The 18,004-nt window shown below is 42.9% G+C and overlaps 1 protein-coding gene across 1 annotated transcript in view; it reads left to right on the forward strand.

Annotated features, from left to right (window-relative positions):
* Positions 1-18,004, forward strand: part of LOC132832145 (androgen-dependent TFPI-regulating protein-like) — a 111,009-nt gene that overhangs the window by 35,281 nt on the left and 57,724 nt on the right. The window contains exon 2 of the mRNA XM_060849890.1: positions 13,531-13,647. Coding sequence (XP_060705873.1) covers positions 13,531-13,647 — 117 coding nt within the window. The remainder of the gene's footprint in view (positions 1-13,530; positions 13,648-18,004) is intronic.

Raw genomic sequence — 18,004 nt, forward strand, 5'->3', positions numbered from 1 at the left:
TGAAGTTTCATCCCTTGTGCTTTGAATCTACGCAGGATCACCACATTCTGAGATTAACACCCAGTGCCATGTGGTATCACATACACGCTCTCAATCTCTCTCTAGCAGCAATGTGTCACACTGGCTCAAGGCTGCATACTCTATAGTTCCACTTCATTCTGCAGCTCATTCATTGTGCTACAAGCATTAAGGCAGACAAGATGCAACAACTTAGAGATACCATCACCCTTTGGAAACTTCCTCCCCTTCCCTTCCCTCTAGCTCCATCCCCTCCCACAGCTCCACCTCCTGTCAGGTATCCACCTTCCCTCCTAACCTTGCTGTCTCCGAGGCTGTACTTAGCAAAGGTCTCAGCTTTATCCCTCTGCATCCCCACCTTAATGAATTTGGGGCATGATATGATGTTGAACTCTTCTGTTGTCTTCACCATTGTGCCCATTTAATTGGTCAAGAGTCCTCTCCCCATCACATAGAACCAGTTGCCCAGCTCCAACACTCTCCCTCCACCTGGATCCTCTTCCTTCACTTAAGCATGCCCTCACAGCCATATGGTGCCTTTCCCTGCAACCGCTGAAGATGTAACACCTGTCCATTTACCTCCTCCCTCCAGTATCCAAGGACCCAAACGTACCTTCCAGGTGTAGCAGCACTTTACCTGCACTTCACTCAATTTAGTCTATTGTATCCATTGCTGACAATATGATCGCATCTACATTGGAGAAATAAATTATTCTGCCAGGAAAAAAGACCCTGAGCTTCCAGTTGCCTGCCACTTTAACATACCACCCTGTTCCCTTGCCAACATCTGTCTCAGGCTTACTGAAATGCTACATTGAGGGCCACAGCAAGCTGGAAGAATAACATCTCATTTTCCTTTGCCCTCTAGTTCTTGACTCCCCACCCTATTCATGCCCCTCATAATTTTATAAACTCAGTCACCCCTTAGCCTCTGATGCTCCAGGGAAAATAGCCCCAGCTTATTCAGTCTCTCCCTATAGCTCAAACCCTTCAACCCTGGCAACATCCTTGTAAATCTTTCCTAAACACTTTTCAAATTTCACAACATCGTTCCAGTAGGAGGGAGATCAGAATTGCACACAGTATTCCAAAACCAATGCTCTGTGCAGCCACAATATGACCTCCCAACTTCTATATTCAATGCTCTGACCAAAAAAAAAAGCATATTGAATGTCATTTTCACGATCCTATCTATTGGCCACTCCACTTTCAAGGAACTATAGACCTGCATTCCAAGGACGTTTTGTTCAGCAACATTCCCTAGAACCTTACCATTAAATGTATAATTCCTGCCCTGATTTGCCTTTCTAAATCATGCACCTCACATTTATCTAAATTAAACTCCATCTGCCATTCCTTGGCCCATCTGATTAAGATCACATCGTAATCTGAGGTAACCTTCTTCGCTGTCAACTAATCCTCCAATTTTGGCGTCATCTGCAAACTTACTAACTACACTTCCTATGTTTACATCCAGGTCATTTGGGTAAATGACAAAAAGCAGTGGATCCAACACTGATCCTTGTGGCACACCACTGGTCACAGGCCTCCAGTCCGAAAAGCAACCCTTGACCACTACCCTTTGTCTTCTAACTTTGAGCCAAATGGCTAGTTCTCTCTGTATCCCTTGTGATTTAACCTTGCTAATCAGTCTACCTTGAGGATCCCTGTTGAATGTCTTAGTGAAGTTTAAATAGGTCATGTCTACTGCTCTTCCTTCATCAATGCTCTTTACTACTTCAAAAAAAAATCAATCAGGTTCGTGAGACATGATTTCCCACGCACAAAGCCATGTTGGCTATCCCTAATCAGTCCTTGCCTTTCCAAATACATGTTCATCCTGTCCCTCAGAATTCCCTCCAACAACTTGCCCACCACCGACATCAGGCTCACCAGTCTATGGTTCCCTGGCTTTTCCTTACCACCTTTCTTAAATAGTGGCACCATGTTAGTGGCTCCAGTCTATCGGCACCTCACCTATGATTATCGATGATACAAATATCTCAGCAAACAGGCCCAGTAATCACTTCTCTATCTTCCCACAGAGTTGTGGGGTACACCTGATCAGGTCCTGGGGATTTATCCATCTTTTATGCATTTTAAAACATTTAGCTCCTCCTCCTCCTCTGTAATATGGACATTTTCAAGATGTCATCATCTATTTGCCCACATTTTATATCCTCCATGCCTTTCTTTCATAGTAAAGACTGATGCAAAATATTTGTTCAGTGTTTCCTCCATCTCCTGCTGTTCGACACATAGGGTGCCTTGCTGATCTTTGAGGGGCCCTATTCTCTCCCTAGTTACCCTTTTGTCCCTAATGTATTTATAAAATCCCTTTAGAGTCTCCTACATCCTATTTGCCAAAGCTATCTCTTCTACTCTACTAAGGATTCACTCGAGCTCTGTTGTCGATACCTGACATTTGCTTCCTCCTTCTTCTTGATCAAAACCTCAATTTTTCTAATCAGCCAGCATTCCCTACACCTACCAGCCTTTCCTTTCACCCGAACAGGAATGTACTGTCTCTGGATTCTCGTTATCTCATTTTTGAAGGCGTCCCATTTTCCAACTATCCCTTTACGTGCGAACATCTGCCCCCAATCAACTTTTGAAAATTCTTGCCTAATACCATCAAAGTTAACCTTCTTCCAATTTAGAACTTCAATTTTTAGATCTGGTCTATCCTTTTCCATCACTATTTTAAAACTAATAGAATTATGGTCACTGGTCCAAAGTGCTCCCCGAATGATATCTCAGTCACTTGCCCTGCCTGATTTCCCAAGAGTAGGTCAGGTTTTGTACCTTCTCTAGTAGGTATATCCACATTCTGAATCAGAAAATTTCCTTGTATACGTTTAACAAATCCCTTTCCATCTAAACCTTTTAATAGTATGGCAGTCCCAATCTATGTTTGGAAAGTTAAAATTTCTCTCCCATAACCACCCTATTATTCTTAGAGATAACTGATATCTCCTTACAAATATATTTTTCGATTTCCTGCTCACTACTGTGGGGTCTCTAGTACTAGAAGAAAATGAGGACTACAGATGCTGGAGATCAGAGTCAAAAAGTGTGGTGCTGGAAAACACAACAGATTAGAAGCATCTGAGAAGCAGAAGAATTTACTTTTCAGGGGTAACCCCTTCATTAGGAATGTGGGTGAGGGCGGAGGGAAGGGGGCTGAGTGATTAAATAGGAATGTGGGGTTGAAATATATCTCTGCTGGGGTCCGATTGTAACTGGCAGAAGTGGTGGAGAATGATACAATGCTTACGAAGGTTGGTGAGGTGGAAGAGAAGGACCAGGAGGGTTAGATCCTTGTTGTGGTTGGAGGGGTGAGGTTCAAAGGTGGAGGTGCAGGAACTGGAACAGATGCGCTGGAGAGAATCGTTGATTACACGGGAAGGGAAATTGCAGTCCTTGAAATAGGAGGCCACCTGGGATGTCCTGGAGCAGAATTTCTCCTCCTGGGAGCAGATGCAGCAGAGGCACAAGAGTTTGGGAGTTAGGGATAGTGTTTTTTTTAAACAGGAGGGGGTGTTGGGAGGAAGTGTAGTCCAAGTAGATGTGGGAATTGGTGAGTTTAAAGTAGATGTCTATGTTGAGTTGGTCTCCGGAAATGGGGACGGAGAAGTCCAGGAAGGGGAGGGAAGTGTCCGAGATGGTCTAGGTGAACTCAATGTCAGGATGGAAAGTGTTACTGAAGTTGATGAACTGTTCAACCTCCTCATGGGAGCTTGAGGTGGCGTTGATACAATCATCAGTGCAATGAAAGAAAAGGTGGGGAATGGTGCCAGTGTGGCTGCAGAAGATGAACTGTACAAAGTATCCAATGAAGAGGCAGGCATAGCTGGCGGAAATGAGGGCTGAGGCTACCCCTTCAGCCTTAAGGAAGTAGGAGGATTCAAAGGCAAAGTTGTTGAGGGTGAGGACCAGTTCCACCAATCAAATGCGTGTCAGTGGAGGGATACTGTGCCAATCAAATGAGTCTATATTACAATCCCAATATGGTGACCATCCCTTTCTTATTTCTCCGTTCCATCCAAATAACTTCCCTGGATGTATTCCCAGGAATGTCCTCCCTAAGTACAGCCAAAATGTTATGCCTTATTAAAAATGCCATTCCTCCTCCTCTCTTGCCCCTCTTTTGATCCTTCCTGTAGCATCTATACCCTAGAACATTTATTTGCCAATCCTGTTCATCCCTGAGCCACGTCTCTGTAATTGCTATGATACTCCAGTCCTAATTTCCTAACCATGCCCTCAGTTCATTTGCCTTCCCTGTTAGGCCTTTTGCATTGAAATAAATGCAGTTTAACTTATCAGTCCTACCTTGTTCTCTGCTTTGTCCCTGCCTGCCCTGACTGTTTGACTTGCTCCTTTTCCCAACTGTACCAGTCTCAGACTGATCTCTTTCCTCACTAACTCCCTGAGTCCCAACCTTCCACCTTACTAGTTGAAATCCTCCCGAGCAGCTCCAGCAAACTTCCCTACCAGTGTATTAGTCCCTTTCCAATTTAGGTGCAATCCATCTTTCTTGTACAGGTCACATCTACCTCAGAAGAAATTCCAATGATCCAAAAATGTGATTCCTTCTCCAATATACCAGCTCCTCAACCATGTATTCATCTACTCTATTCTCATATTCCCACCCTCACTAGCTCGTAGCACCAGGAGTAATCCAGATATTACTACCCTTAAGGACCTTCTTTTTAAATTCCTGCCTAACTTCCTATATTTTCCCTTTGGAATCTCATCCTTTTCCCTTCCTACATCATTAGTTCCAATGTATACAATGACCTTCTGCTGATCCTTCTCCCCTTTGGCAATATTCTGCAAACTTTCTGAGATATCCTTGATCCTGGCACCTGGGCAGGGATGTGTCAAGAAATATATTTTCTCATCAAGAGGAGTGGAAATCTGAACTATTCTACACAAAGCAGTTGAAGCTGTGTCAATTGAATCTTTCAAAGTTTTTTTTCATTAAACAGGGAAATGAAAACTAGGTAGACATTATAAAGTTGAGATATAGATGAGCTATTAAAGACCTATCTTCTCATTCTGCTGTATATTTGGCTGTGGACTGAATGTGAAAAAGAACTGTTTATTTAAAAAAAAATGATTGAAGTAATTGTTGCATGTTTTAAAAACAAGTAGCTGAAACGTTTTGTAATTGATGTTTAACCTGTTATATTCAAGCATTGGGAGAGGCTGCCTACAGATGGGCTGATACACTGGGATGTACAAAGTGAGATTCGTCCAGTAACAAGCAACTGATTAGTTTCTGGAGTAGTGACCAGTTATTCATTGAAAAAAGCCATTAGATTAAAAGGAAATGATTTGCCCCTGAGTAGCTGAACAGCTTGTAGGTCTGAACAAGCTTTGTTCAGACCTACAAGCCTTTGGTACTCTGGAAAGAGAGGATGGTGTTTCTCTCCCTACAGTGGCAAATAACTGAAGCTTAAAGAAAGTCACTTAATTTTCCTTACCTTGCTGTAAGCTATTATTTTTATCCAATAAATCAGAGATGTTATAATATGTAAAGCAGTCACACTATGTCTGCTGCAAGGCCGTGGTAGGTACCTGGAGAGGAGAAATTGAAGAACAGCAAGTCCTGGCAAGCGAAAAGAGCATTTTAGTGAACCGTGTGGACAGGGGTCATTGAACTACATTCCTAGTTTTTCCCTCCAGCCATAGCACCAATGTTTTTTTTTGTCTATGTATGCATAGGGAGAGTTTCATAATTTGGGGTTGCAGTTGTAACTGGTATAGTTAGTGGTCGGCAGTTCATTATTGTTTACCTGTAGCTAGAATGTATTTATTTTAATAAATAAAAATTAATGTTAAGAACAGAAATCTGGTCTGTTTTCTGTTCATCTAGGTCTTAAACAAATAAATTGGGGAAATGTTACAAAATTTGTAATCTTTAATTGCTGCCGAGCAAGATTTATTGCCAGCTTCCCAGAGAATCTCTCTCTCTGGGAAGTCAGGGAGGAGATTGCAAAGCCTTTGGCTTTGATCTTTGTTGTCATTGCCTACAGGAATAGTGCCAGAAGACTGAAGGATAGCAAATGTTGTTCCCTTGTTCAAGGGAAGTAGAGACAACCCTGGTAATTACAGTCCAGTGAGTCTTAGTTCAGTTGTAGATAAAATGTTGGAAAAGGTTGTAAGAGATAGGATTTATAATCATCAAGAAAGGAATAAGTTGATTAGGGATGGTCAACAAGGTTTTGTGAAGGGTAGGTAATTCCCCATAAACCTTAATAAGTTCTTTGAGATGGTGACCAAACCTTAAGTTCTTTGAGATGGATAAGGATAAAGCAATTGACATGGTTTATATGAATTTCAGTAAGGCATTTAATAAGGTTCCCATGATAGGCTATTGCACAAAATACAGAGGCATGGCATTGATGGTGATTTAGCAGATTGGATCAGAAATTGGCTAGCTGAAAAAGTCAGTGTGGTAGTTAATGGGAAATGTTCATCCTGGAGTACAGTTATTACTGGTGTAACGCAAGGAACTGTTTTGGGGCCAGTGCTGTTTCACATTTTTATATGTGACCTGGATAAGGGCATGGAAGGATGTGTTTATGAATTTGCAGATGACACTAAGGTCAGTGGAGTTGTGAATTGTGCTGAAGGGTTTTGCAAGTTACAGAGGGACATAGATAAACTAAAGAGTTGGGCTGAGAGGTGGTAAATGGAGTTTAATGAGGGAACGTGAGGTGATTCACTTTGGAAGGTGGAACAGGAATGCACAGTACTGGATTAATGGTAAGATTCTTGGTAGTGTAGATGAACAGAGAGATCTGTGTCCATGTACACAGATCCCTGGAAGTTGCCACCCAGGTTGATAGGTTTGTTAAGAAGGCATACGGTGGAGGAATTGAGTTTCTGAGCCATGAGGTCATGTTACAGCTGTACAAAACTCTGGGCTGGTTGCACTTGGAGTATTGTATGCAGTTCTCATCACTGCATTACAGGAACAGGAAGCTTTGGAAAGGGTTCAGAGGCGATTAACTAAGACGTTATCTGTTATGGAGGGAAGGTCTTACCAGGAAAGGCTGAGGGACTAAGGCTGTTTTCAATAGAGGTTGAAAGGTGACTTAATTGAGACATAAGGTAGAGAGTTAGATCAGGTGGACAGTGAGAGCCTTTTTCCTTGAATGATGATGGCTTGCACAAAGTGACATGGCTTTAAATTGAGGGGTGATAGATGTAGGACAGTTGTCCGAGGTAGTTTCTTTACTCGGAGTGTAGTAGGGGTGTGGAATGCTGCAACAGTAGTAGAATCGCCAACTTTAAGGGCACTTAAATGATCATTGGATAAACATACGGATGAAAATGGAATAGTGTAGCATAGATAGGCTTCAGATTTGTTCCACAGGTTGGTGCAACATAGACGGCCGAAGTGCCTGTACTGCGCTGTCATGTTTAATGTTCTATTTGTGATAACTCTGGGAACAGCAGTGCTTGACTTCCAAGTGTTACCCCAGCGAGGCGTGAGAAGCCACATTTACTTGAATGGTGACATAAGCTATTCCTGATCCCATATTCCTAATTTGTCATTGGATTTTGTTGAGCAAGAATATCATTGTTTCTTTGTTAAATGTTACCTCTTTAGTCTGTCACACTCTTTTCATTTTAGTTACTATAGTAACATGAATCATACCACTGCTCATTATGTTGTAAGGGAAATTGCTGCCACTGTTCTCTGTCCAGGTAGAGATCTACAAGGCCTGATTGGTCTAGTGGTGTTGAGGAAAATCACCTGGTGGTCCAAAGAGAAGAGACATTTCCTTTAAATTAGATGTAGTTCATTGCATGATAGCAACCAGGTGCAATACTAAGATAGACATTGATAATGAGACGAAAGGGAGACCTTGATGTTAGATCTTATTCCTTCAAGATCCACAGCTGTTTCTCTTCCCAAATCCATTTGACATTAACAATTCTAAAAGCATTCCTCAGCATAATCTTCATACAACAGTTACATTTTTGAGGGAAGCTGAGAGCTACTTTTAACTTTTTTTTAATTCATGCCTTTGGCAACATATCTTCAAATATGTGTCCCAGTACTATATTAGCTATTGTTGACATGTGAGATTAATCCATATAATTACAACTGACACCCAAGATGAATTTGGTGCTACAATTTTTTTCATAGTAATAGAAAACATTGAGCTTGGTCACACTCACAGGAAATGCACACGGTTGGAAATATTTTTAAAGACTTTTTGAAATCAGCGATAAGCCTTTAGGGATAAGAGTGACCTAGTTTTAACTAAAAAAGCCATGCTGTATTTCAATGCAGTCTTTGTTTGTTTGAAGGAGAAGGATCAGTTCAGTCATGTGGTTATTTTTGGTTTTGTGAGCTTGTTGGAAAATGTACATTTTGATTCTCCGAGTTGATGTATCGGTTCTCAAGGTAGGTACCTTTCTAAGCAATGCTGTGAAAAAGTGAGAATGAAATGAAGCAGAAAGCTCAGGTATAATATTAACAGTCCAAACAATTTAATTGTATTCAACATCTTGAGTGCTTGTCGCCTATATTCTGTTGTTCACAAGACAAACATGCCACATTAAAATTCCATTTCGCGAGCAATCCTACCCATTTACACATACAGACATTGTAATTATTTTAAGCAACCTGTTTAATCATGCTATGACACATATGTGAGACAAATAATCTTGAATAGTTGCAGATAATAACTCAGTTTCAATCTGGTGCATTCTCTCAACCAATCACTATCAACTTGACACTTTTAAACTTATTTAAATGCTTTGGAGTAAGTGTTCCTTGTGCATTCTCCGTGGCACACACCAACCAATTGGTCATCTTGCCAATGAAGCAGCACCTGCTCACTTATGAAGCATAAATTATTGTTTCCCCTGAAATGTGGTATTCTTGTATTTATCCTGATGAGTGCAAAATGAAAAGCTTTGACAGCATGTCTCCTTTATCAGCAAAGGCCTGGTTTGGGAGTCCTGGTCTTTCCTCCTTTATTTGTTTTGCCCTTCTACTGAGAATTATTTGCTGCCATGTCATTACGTTACCACATATTTTGGACTCTGAAATTCCTCTCCTCCCTCACCAATAATGAGTTGCTTTCCCTTCCTGCTGAGCAAGATAATGAATCATTCTAGCCTGGGCAGCATGGTGGCTCAGTGAGTAGCACTGCTGCCTCACAGCACCAGGAATCTGGGAAGGAAATTTTCCAGGTTTATCTTGCCTATATGTGACTCCAGACTTACAGCAATGTGGCTGGCTCTTAAACTCCCTCAGAAATCTCTAGCAAACTCAATGGCAAGCATAGATGCGAAACTTCTGGCCTACCAGTGATGCCCACATCCCATAAAAGAATAAAAATGTATTGAATATACGTGTTGTGGTTTTACAAAGAAGTGTAAACCTTAAAACATGCATAGGGCTGGAATGATACAGTTCATTGGATGTGAGAAGGTGGAAGGTGGTGAGGAAGAAAAGGCACCCTGGTCATATGGGGGTTGATGAAGTCCAGCTCAGGAGTCAAAGCTGTCAGCAAGATGGATTCAAGGTCTGCAATATGTGACTCAGCCATGTTTCAGTCTTTGACCAGCAAAATTCCATTCTCTGAAGTCTCTTTGAGCAATTTTATGAAACTATTTCTTGAAGTATGGATTGATCTACTCTTAAACCCATTGCTAATGTCTTGTGTAGATCTCTCCAGCAATATCTCTGTCTCACTGGCACCATTCAACACCCATTGTTTCCCTTCATCACTTCATACTCTCTTCAAAGTGTTTTGGCTCTAAAGAATGGAAGCTCCCATGCCTGGGCTCATGTCAAAATTTACAGTCAACAACAAGTTTTAATATGAAAATGAACAAATTAAAGAAACCTCAGTGAATCACCTAAGGTTCTGACTGGCGTAGTGGTCTCTGCTTATGGCCAATTGTTTCAGTGCTTCCTTTGTCTCCTCAGATGAGTGGGAGACAGCCTTTGTATCTGTGTATACCAATGAGGGCATCTCCCTCCAGAGGCTGCTTCAGTAGCATCAATACAGTGGCTCTCAGTGGCCTGTCATCATGTGCCAGAGCAAAGAAGGCAATTACATTGCTAACGGCACGATAGCCTGTTTCTCTGATCACATTGTCAGCTATTCATTAAATCTATGATGAAGAAACCTGCTTTGTTGGCTTGGTGAGCTACTCCTTCCAACCTTTGCAACAGCATCTTATGCATCTCTCTCTCTCCCTCACAGCTTCCAGCAGCACCCCAAGGTTTGCAGTTGGAAAGAATAGGCTGGCCTTGTCCCTCATGCCCATCTTTTGCCTGCTCCTCTTGATGAGTTCCAGATCAGGTGCATCCAGATCCAAAATGGCTGTCAGTGATGACTGGCAGGATGCCTGAAGTGGGCAGTCCTCATCCCTCCGGCAGATGTCATCATGAAGTGGCTGCCAGATCTACCTTCCGGCTAACTCGTAGCTGGGAAAATTGAGGGCGATGACACCTGCTTCGTCCATCCACAGTGAGATTGCAATCTGGGAATAGTTCAAAAATTATTAAATTCGTGACTCCAGAGGTAGAATCCTGCATGGATGTTAGATGGAAGCCTTCAGTGCCAGGGAATACAGTTGGGTGAACATACTTTCATCAATATGAACCCTCAATGGTGAGTTGAGAGTGACTGCCCTTGACATCAAGGTGGCAGTTGACTGAGTCTGGCAACAAGAAGCCCTAGCAAAACTAGAATCGAAGGGAATTGGGGAAATCTTGGCTCTGTTTGTAATCATTCCTGTCATAAAGGAAGATAATTGTGGCTGTTGGAGGTCCGTCATGTCAGCTACAGAACATCCCTGTTGGAATTCCTTCGTATAGTGCCCAAGGTCCAACCATCTTCAGCTGCTTCATTTAGGATCTTCTCTACATCATAACGTCGGAATTGGGGATGTGTGCTAATTATGCAACGTTCAGCACCGTTCATGACCCTTCACATAATAAAGTCCATGTATAAATGCAACAAGACTTGGACAATATCCAGATTTGGGCTGACAAATCGCAAGTTACATTTATGCCACACATCCTGCTAACGACCATCTTCAACAAGAGCGAATCTAACCACCATCCCTTTGCATTAATGGCATTATCTTCACTGAATTCTCCATTATCAACATCCTAAGGGTTACCATTGACCAGAAACAGAACTGGATCTGCCATATAAATACTGTGATAACAAGAGCAAGTCAGAGGCTAAGCATCCTATACCATAGCTCCTGCCCGCCGAAAGCCTGTCTACCATTTACAAATCACAGGTGAGGAGTGAATTACCTGGAGTGAACAACACTTGAAGCTTAACATCATCCAGGCCAAAACAGCCTGGTTGATTTGGGATGGCATCCACAAACATTCACTCCCTCCCACCATTGCTGCACAGTAGCAGCAGTATGTAAAATCCAAAAGATGTACTTCAAAAATTCAACAAGGGTCTGAAGACAGCACCCTCCAAATCCATAGACCATTATCATGAAACATAAAGTCAGAGACATGGGAACACCAACCCCTTGTAAATTCTGCCCTGGTGAGATGGGAACCCATGTGCCCAAAATATTTTGTAAGTTTTGGATTGCTAGACATTACCACTATGCCACCAGCTCCCTAACATACAGGTCATTCATAAACATTGAAAAATATGACTTTTCTAGAACAGCACTATGAACCAAACCCTATCTTAAAAGCCTCTGCTCTCTGTTATTGAGCCATTAAGCCACTATTGCCCTAAATCCACAGAGTTCTATCTTTTTAACAAGTCTTCTGTGTAGCAATACAAGCAGAAAGCACTGCAGGGGTTGAATTGTGAATACTATTGGAAGTGAGTTTGCCTTTGTTAGCCAGCTCACTCCACAACCATTCAGTAGTCATCGGGCCATAAATGTGACTGACTCAGGACTTCAGACCCTCATCTGAGAATTTCTGGCTAATCAAATAGTTTACGATTCCCTTTTCCAGCAATACCACCAGATGTGACGGATCTACAGATCCATGAGTTGCCATGGATCAGTACAAAGTTAAGCCTGGGGTGTGGCTAGGGCCAGATTGGCAGACCTTAGTGAGCAGGTCAAAACCTTGCCTTGGGGAGGGAAGAATGAATTGGTTGCAACAGACACTGAGCCTGAATAGAAGGTATCCTCCCTTGTTCTGCCAGGTTTCACCTACATGGGCAAAATCTCGGCAGTGACCAAAGGAAGCCCTAAACTTCCCATTAATGACTCATAGCTGAATGAACCACCAGATGTGTCTTTGTTGTCCGTTGAATGGCAGTGGGCTGGGTGGTTGGTGAACATGGTGCCATAGTCTTGGCATCCAATTTTATGGCCTCCATGCCTGATATGGGGTCTGTAACATTCCAGGCCAGATACTGTAAATCTGAATTATTCAGAACCTGTAATGTTTCAGGTCAATGATGACTCTTCATTAGAATGCACTTAGTCAAAGGCCCTCTGAAATTATACATCTACAATATTTATTGAACTACTTTGACTAATACTCTGAAGTCACTGATGTATAACATCAATTCGCTGAGACCCAATTTACTCTCAGCAAATTCCTGCTATTTCTTCTTAATCAACTCAATCTTTTCCAAATGAAAGTTTATTTTGCATCTTTATGTTTTCTAATATTGCCCCAACACAGGTGTTAGCACGGTTGAGTGGTACCTTTCTTGATTTACCCCCCTCCCCCGCCCTTTCGTGAATAGTCTTAGTGTTAGCAAACCTCTACTTCTCTGACTCTATTCTGTACATAGTGAGGATTGAAAGATTGTGATCAATGTCTCTGTTATTTCTAACTCTGCATCTTTCCATTATTTTGGATGCATTCTATCTGAAGCAGATGGTTTCCCTTTTAAGTCCCTCTAATATGTCTTCCATATCTATTGAGATTTTCTCTAGAATCTCTTTCCTTTTTGTCTTAGTGTAATCTTACCACACCCTTCCTTACTCTAACAGTGTAAGAGTAGGAGATGAAAAAGACCCTGGAATGTTTTGAACTGCTCTGCCATCTAATGAGATTAAAGCTGTTCCTTGACCTCAACTTCATTTCCCACCTAATTCTTGATTCCCTTAGAGTTCATGCAAATGCTTTTCCACTGACCTATCTTTCTTGTCACTCAAACTTTTTTCTAGTCCTTACTTCATCAACCTCTTCCCTTCCCTTCCAATTCCCACGTTACCTATCTTCTTGTTAGCCCCTTTCTCAGCTCCTTCTCTTTCTCTCATCCTTTCTCTCCCATTTCCCCAGCTTCACTCACCAAACTTTTTTTTGTTCCCCAACCTTTTTACTTCCCATCTTCCTCTTCTGCTCTGCTTCCCATACAGTTAGACCTGAAAGCCTCGGTCTCCACACCTTGTATGTAACATCAGGAGAGATAACATAACTAACTGGATAAAGTGGGTCTTGGGAGCCTGCACTGTACCTTGGCAACAATGCTGTTTATGTACTGCACTTAAATTTTCTGATTATTTTTCTAGTTTCTGCAGACATTTTTCAATGGGTTGAGTATCCTGGTAGATATATTGGGACCTGTGATGTGGATTCGGTCACTAAGAGATCTCTTTTTCTCAGTTCTGGCGTTTCCTGTTGGCACTGTAAGTAGAAATTATACTAATTGTTCTGGAAATCTATATGTTTTTGCAAGAAAAGAGGAACAAAAGTGTTTTTTTTTATGTTAATCTACTGTACTTTGAAATTCAAAGTCTGGAAACATGTGTTTCCCAGATTTTGGTGGGTTAGGAGGTAATGTACTTTACTGGTATACATTTGGCTGGCTAGTTCAGTTTTGGGTCAATGGTAACCCCCTGGATTTTGAGATTCAGCAATTGTCATTTCATTGATCATCAAGGGTCAATGGTTGGATTCCCTTTTACTGGAACAGATCATTGCCTTACACATATATAGCACAAATGTTACTTGCCTGGGTACTGTTCAGATCTTGTTGCATATAGATACAGACATCTTCCATATCGGAGGAGTTGTGACTTGTATTGAGCATTGTGCAATCACCAGCAAGCACCTCAACTTATGATCTTTTGTTGAAGGTTTCATTGATGGCCAGGCCTATGACATTACTCTGACAAATTGCTGCAGTGTTGTTCTGGGCCCGAGAGGATTGAGCTACAGTCATCCTCTGCTCTAAACAACCAAGGGTTTACCCCTAATTTCTATTGACTTTGGTTTCTCTGAGGCTTCTTGATTACACTCTTTGTCAAATGCTGTCCCAATGTCAAAGGCAGTTATTCTTGCCTCTCTGCTGAAATTCAGCTGTTTCTATCCATGTTTTGACCAAGTCTGGAATTTGGTCAGGAACTGAATGGCCATAGTGGAGCCCAAGCAGGTACGTGTATAGATTATTCCTTTGTAAAAGCCACTTCATAACACTGTTGATGACCTCTTCCACCACTTTGTTGATGATTTAGAGTAGACTCATAGGTGGTAACTTGTCAATTGAGATTTGTTCTGCTTGTTGTAGATAAGTCAATCCTGGGCGATTTTTCATATAACTGGGTAGATACCCAGTTCGGGAGGCAGAGGAGGTCATAGATCGGAGCTTTAGGCAAGTAGTTACTCCGAAAGTTCAAGATAGATGGGTGACAGTGAGGGGGAGTGGGAGGAGGAAGCCAGTGCAGGGACCCCCTGCGGTCATTCCCCTCAAGAACAAGTATACCGTTTTGGATACTTGTGGGGGGGATGACTTACCAGGGGCAAGCAACGAGGTTCAGGCCTCTGGCACGGAGCCTGGCCCCGTTGCTCAGAAGGGTAGGGTGGAGAAAGGTAGAGCAATAGTTCTTGGGGACTCGATAGTGAGGGGTACAGACAGACGGTTTTGTGGGGGCGACAGGGACTCACGTTTGGTATGTTGCCTCCCAGGTGCAAGGGTACGTGATGTCGCTGATCGTGTTTTCCGGGTCCTTAAGGGGGAGGGGGAGCAGCCCCAGATCGTGGTCCACGTTGGCACCAACGATATAGGTAGGAAGAAGGGTGAGGATGTCAGACAGGCTTTCAGGGAGCTAGGTTGGAAGCTCAGAGTTAGAACAAACAGAGTTGTAGTCTCTGGTTTGTTACCCATGCCACGTGATAGAGAGTCGAGGAATAGGGAGAGAGAGCAGTTAAATGCGTGGCTACAGGGATGGTGCAGGAGGGAGGGATTCCGGTTTCTGGACAACTGGGGTCCTTTCTGGGGAAGGTGGGACCTCTATAAAAAGGATGGGCTACACCTGAACCTGAGGGGCACCAGTATCCTTGGGGGGAGGTTTGCTAGTGCTCTTTGGGAGGGTTTAAACTAACTCCGTGGGGGCATGGGAACCAGGACTGTAGCTTTAGGGTACAGGACCTTGAGTGTAGGGAGGTTAGGAATAATGCAGTGATCTCTAAGGAGGGTGCCTGTAACCAGAAGGGTGGATTGAAGTGTGTATACTTCAATGCCAGAAGTATAAGGAATAAGGTAGGTGAACTTGCAGCGTGGGTTGGTACCTGGGACTTCGATGTTGTGGCCATTACAGAGACGTGGGTAGAACAGGGACAAGAATGGCTGTTGCACGTTCCAGGGTTCAAATGTTTTAGTAGGATCAGACATGGGGGTAAAAAAGGGGGAGGCGTGGCATTACTTGTCAAAGATAGTATCACAGCAGTGGAATGGACGATGGAAGAGGACTTGCCATCTGAGGTAGTTTGGGCTGAGGTTAGAAATAGGAAAGGTGAGGTCACCCTGTTAGGTGTTTTCTACAGGCCTCCTAATAGTCCTAGAGAAGTAGAGGATAATATTGCGAGGATGATTCAGGAAAAGAGTGAAGGTAGCAGGGTGGTTGTTATGGGGGACTTTAACTTCCCAGATATTGACTGGGAGAGCTATAGCTCGAGTTCATTAGATGGGTCGGTGTTTGTACAATGTGTGCAGGAGGGTTTCCTGACACAATATGTCGACAGGCCAACAAGAGGGGAGGCTATATTGGATTTGGTTCTAGGTAATGAACCAGGCCAGGTGTTAGACTTGGAGGTAGGTGAGCACTTCGGGGACAGTGACCACAACTCGGTGACTTTTACTTTAGTGATGGAGAGGGATAATCGTGCGTCGCAGGGCAAGAGTTATAGCTGGGGGCAGGGAAATTATGATGCAGTGAGGCATGACTTAGGATGTGTGGATTGGAAAAACAGGCTTCAAGAGAAGAACACTAATGAGATGTGGGGATTGTTCAAGGAGCAGCTACTGCGTGTCCTCGATAGGTATGTACCAGTCAGGCATGGTGTAAAGGGCCTTGTGAGGCAGCCGTGGTTTAGTAAGGAATTGGAGTCCCTTGTGAAAGGGAAGAAGGCGGCATATGTAAAGATGAGGCGTGAAGGTTCAGTAGGGGCGATTGAGAGTTATAAGGTAGCCAGGAAGGAGCTAAAGAGGGAGCTAAGAGAAGTGAGAAGGGGACATGAAAAGTCTTTAGCTGGTAGGATTAGGGAAAACCCAAAGGCTTTCTATAGGTATGTCAAGAATAAAAGGATGACTAGGGTAGGTATCGGTCCAGTCAAGGATAGTAGTGGGAAGTTGTGTGTGGAGGCGGAGGAGATTGGAGAGACATTAAATCAGTACTTTTCATCAGTATTCACTCTGGAACAGGACACTGTTGCTGATGTGAATATGGAATCACAAATAATTAGAATGGATGCCCTGGAAATATGCAGGGAAGAGGTTTTGGGAATATTGGAAAGGATGAATATAGATAAGTCTCCTGGGCCTGATGGCATTTACCCCAGGATCCTATGGGAAGCTAGGGAGGAGATAGCAGAGCCATTGGCCTGGATTTTTATGTCGTCATTGTCAACGGGAATAGTACCAGAGGACTGGAGGATAGCGAATGTGGTCCCATTGTTCAAGAAAGGGAGTAGGGATAGCCCTAGTAACTATAGGCCAGTGAGTCTGACTTCAGTGGTGGGCAAAGTCTTAGAGAGAATGGTAAGGGATAAGATTTATGAACATCTGGGTAGGAATAACGTGATCAGGGATAGCCAGCGTGGTTTTGTGAAGGGCAGGTCATGCCTCACAAACCTTATTGAGTTCTTTGAGAAGGTGACTAAGGAAGTGGACGAGGGTAAAGCAGTAGATGTTGTGTATATGGATTTTAGTAAGGCGTTCGATAAGGTTCCCCATGGTAGGCTAATGCTAAAACTACGGAGGTATGGCATTGAGGATACATTAGAGGTTTGGATTAGGAATTGGCTGGCTGGAAGGAGACAGAGGGTAGTAGTTGATGGATTATGTTCATCTTGGAGCGCAGTTACTAGCGGTGTACCACAAGGATCTGTTTTGGGACCATTGCTTTTTGTTATCTTTATAAATGATCTAGAGGAAGGACTTGAAAGCTGGGTAAGCAAGTTTGCGGATGACACAAAAGTCGGTGGAGTTGTGGATAGTGAGGAAGGAAGTGGTAGGTTACAGCGGGATATAGATAAGTTGCAGAGCTGGGCGGAAATGTGGCAAATGGAATTCAATGTAGCTAAGTGCGAAGTCGTTCACTTTGGTAGGAATAACAAGATGATGGATTACTGGGCTAATGGTAGGCTACTTGGTAGTGTGGATGAGCAGAGGGATCTTGGTGTCCATGTACACAGATCTCTGAAAGTTGCCACCCAGGTAAATAGTGCTGTGAGGAAGGCATATGGTGTACTGGGCTTTATTGGCAGAGGAATTGAGTTCCGGAGTCCTGAGGTCATGTTGCAGTTGTATAAGACTCTGGTGAGGCCTCATCTGGAGTATTGTGTGCAGTTTTGGTCGCCATACTATAGGAAGGATGTGGAAGCTTTAGAACGAGTGCAGAGGAGGTTTACCAGGATGTTGCCTGGAATGGTAGGAAAATCTTATGAGGAAAGGCTGAGGCACTTGGGGCTGTTCTCATTGGAGAAGAGAAGGTTTAGGGGAGATCTGATAGAAGTGTATAAGATGATTAGGGGTTTAGATAGGGT

This window comes from Hemiscyllium ocellatum, chromosome 34 (assembly GCF_020745735.1).
Source record: "Hemiscyllium ocellatum isolate sHemOce1 chromosome 34, sHemOce1.pat.X.cur, whole genome shotgun sequence".
Taxonomy (NCBI): domain Eukaryota; kingdom Metazoa; phylum Chordata; class Chondrichthyes; order Orectolobiformes; family Hemiscylliidae; genus Hemiscyllium; species Hemiscyllium ocellatum.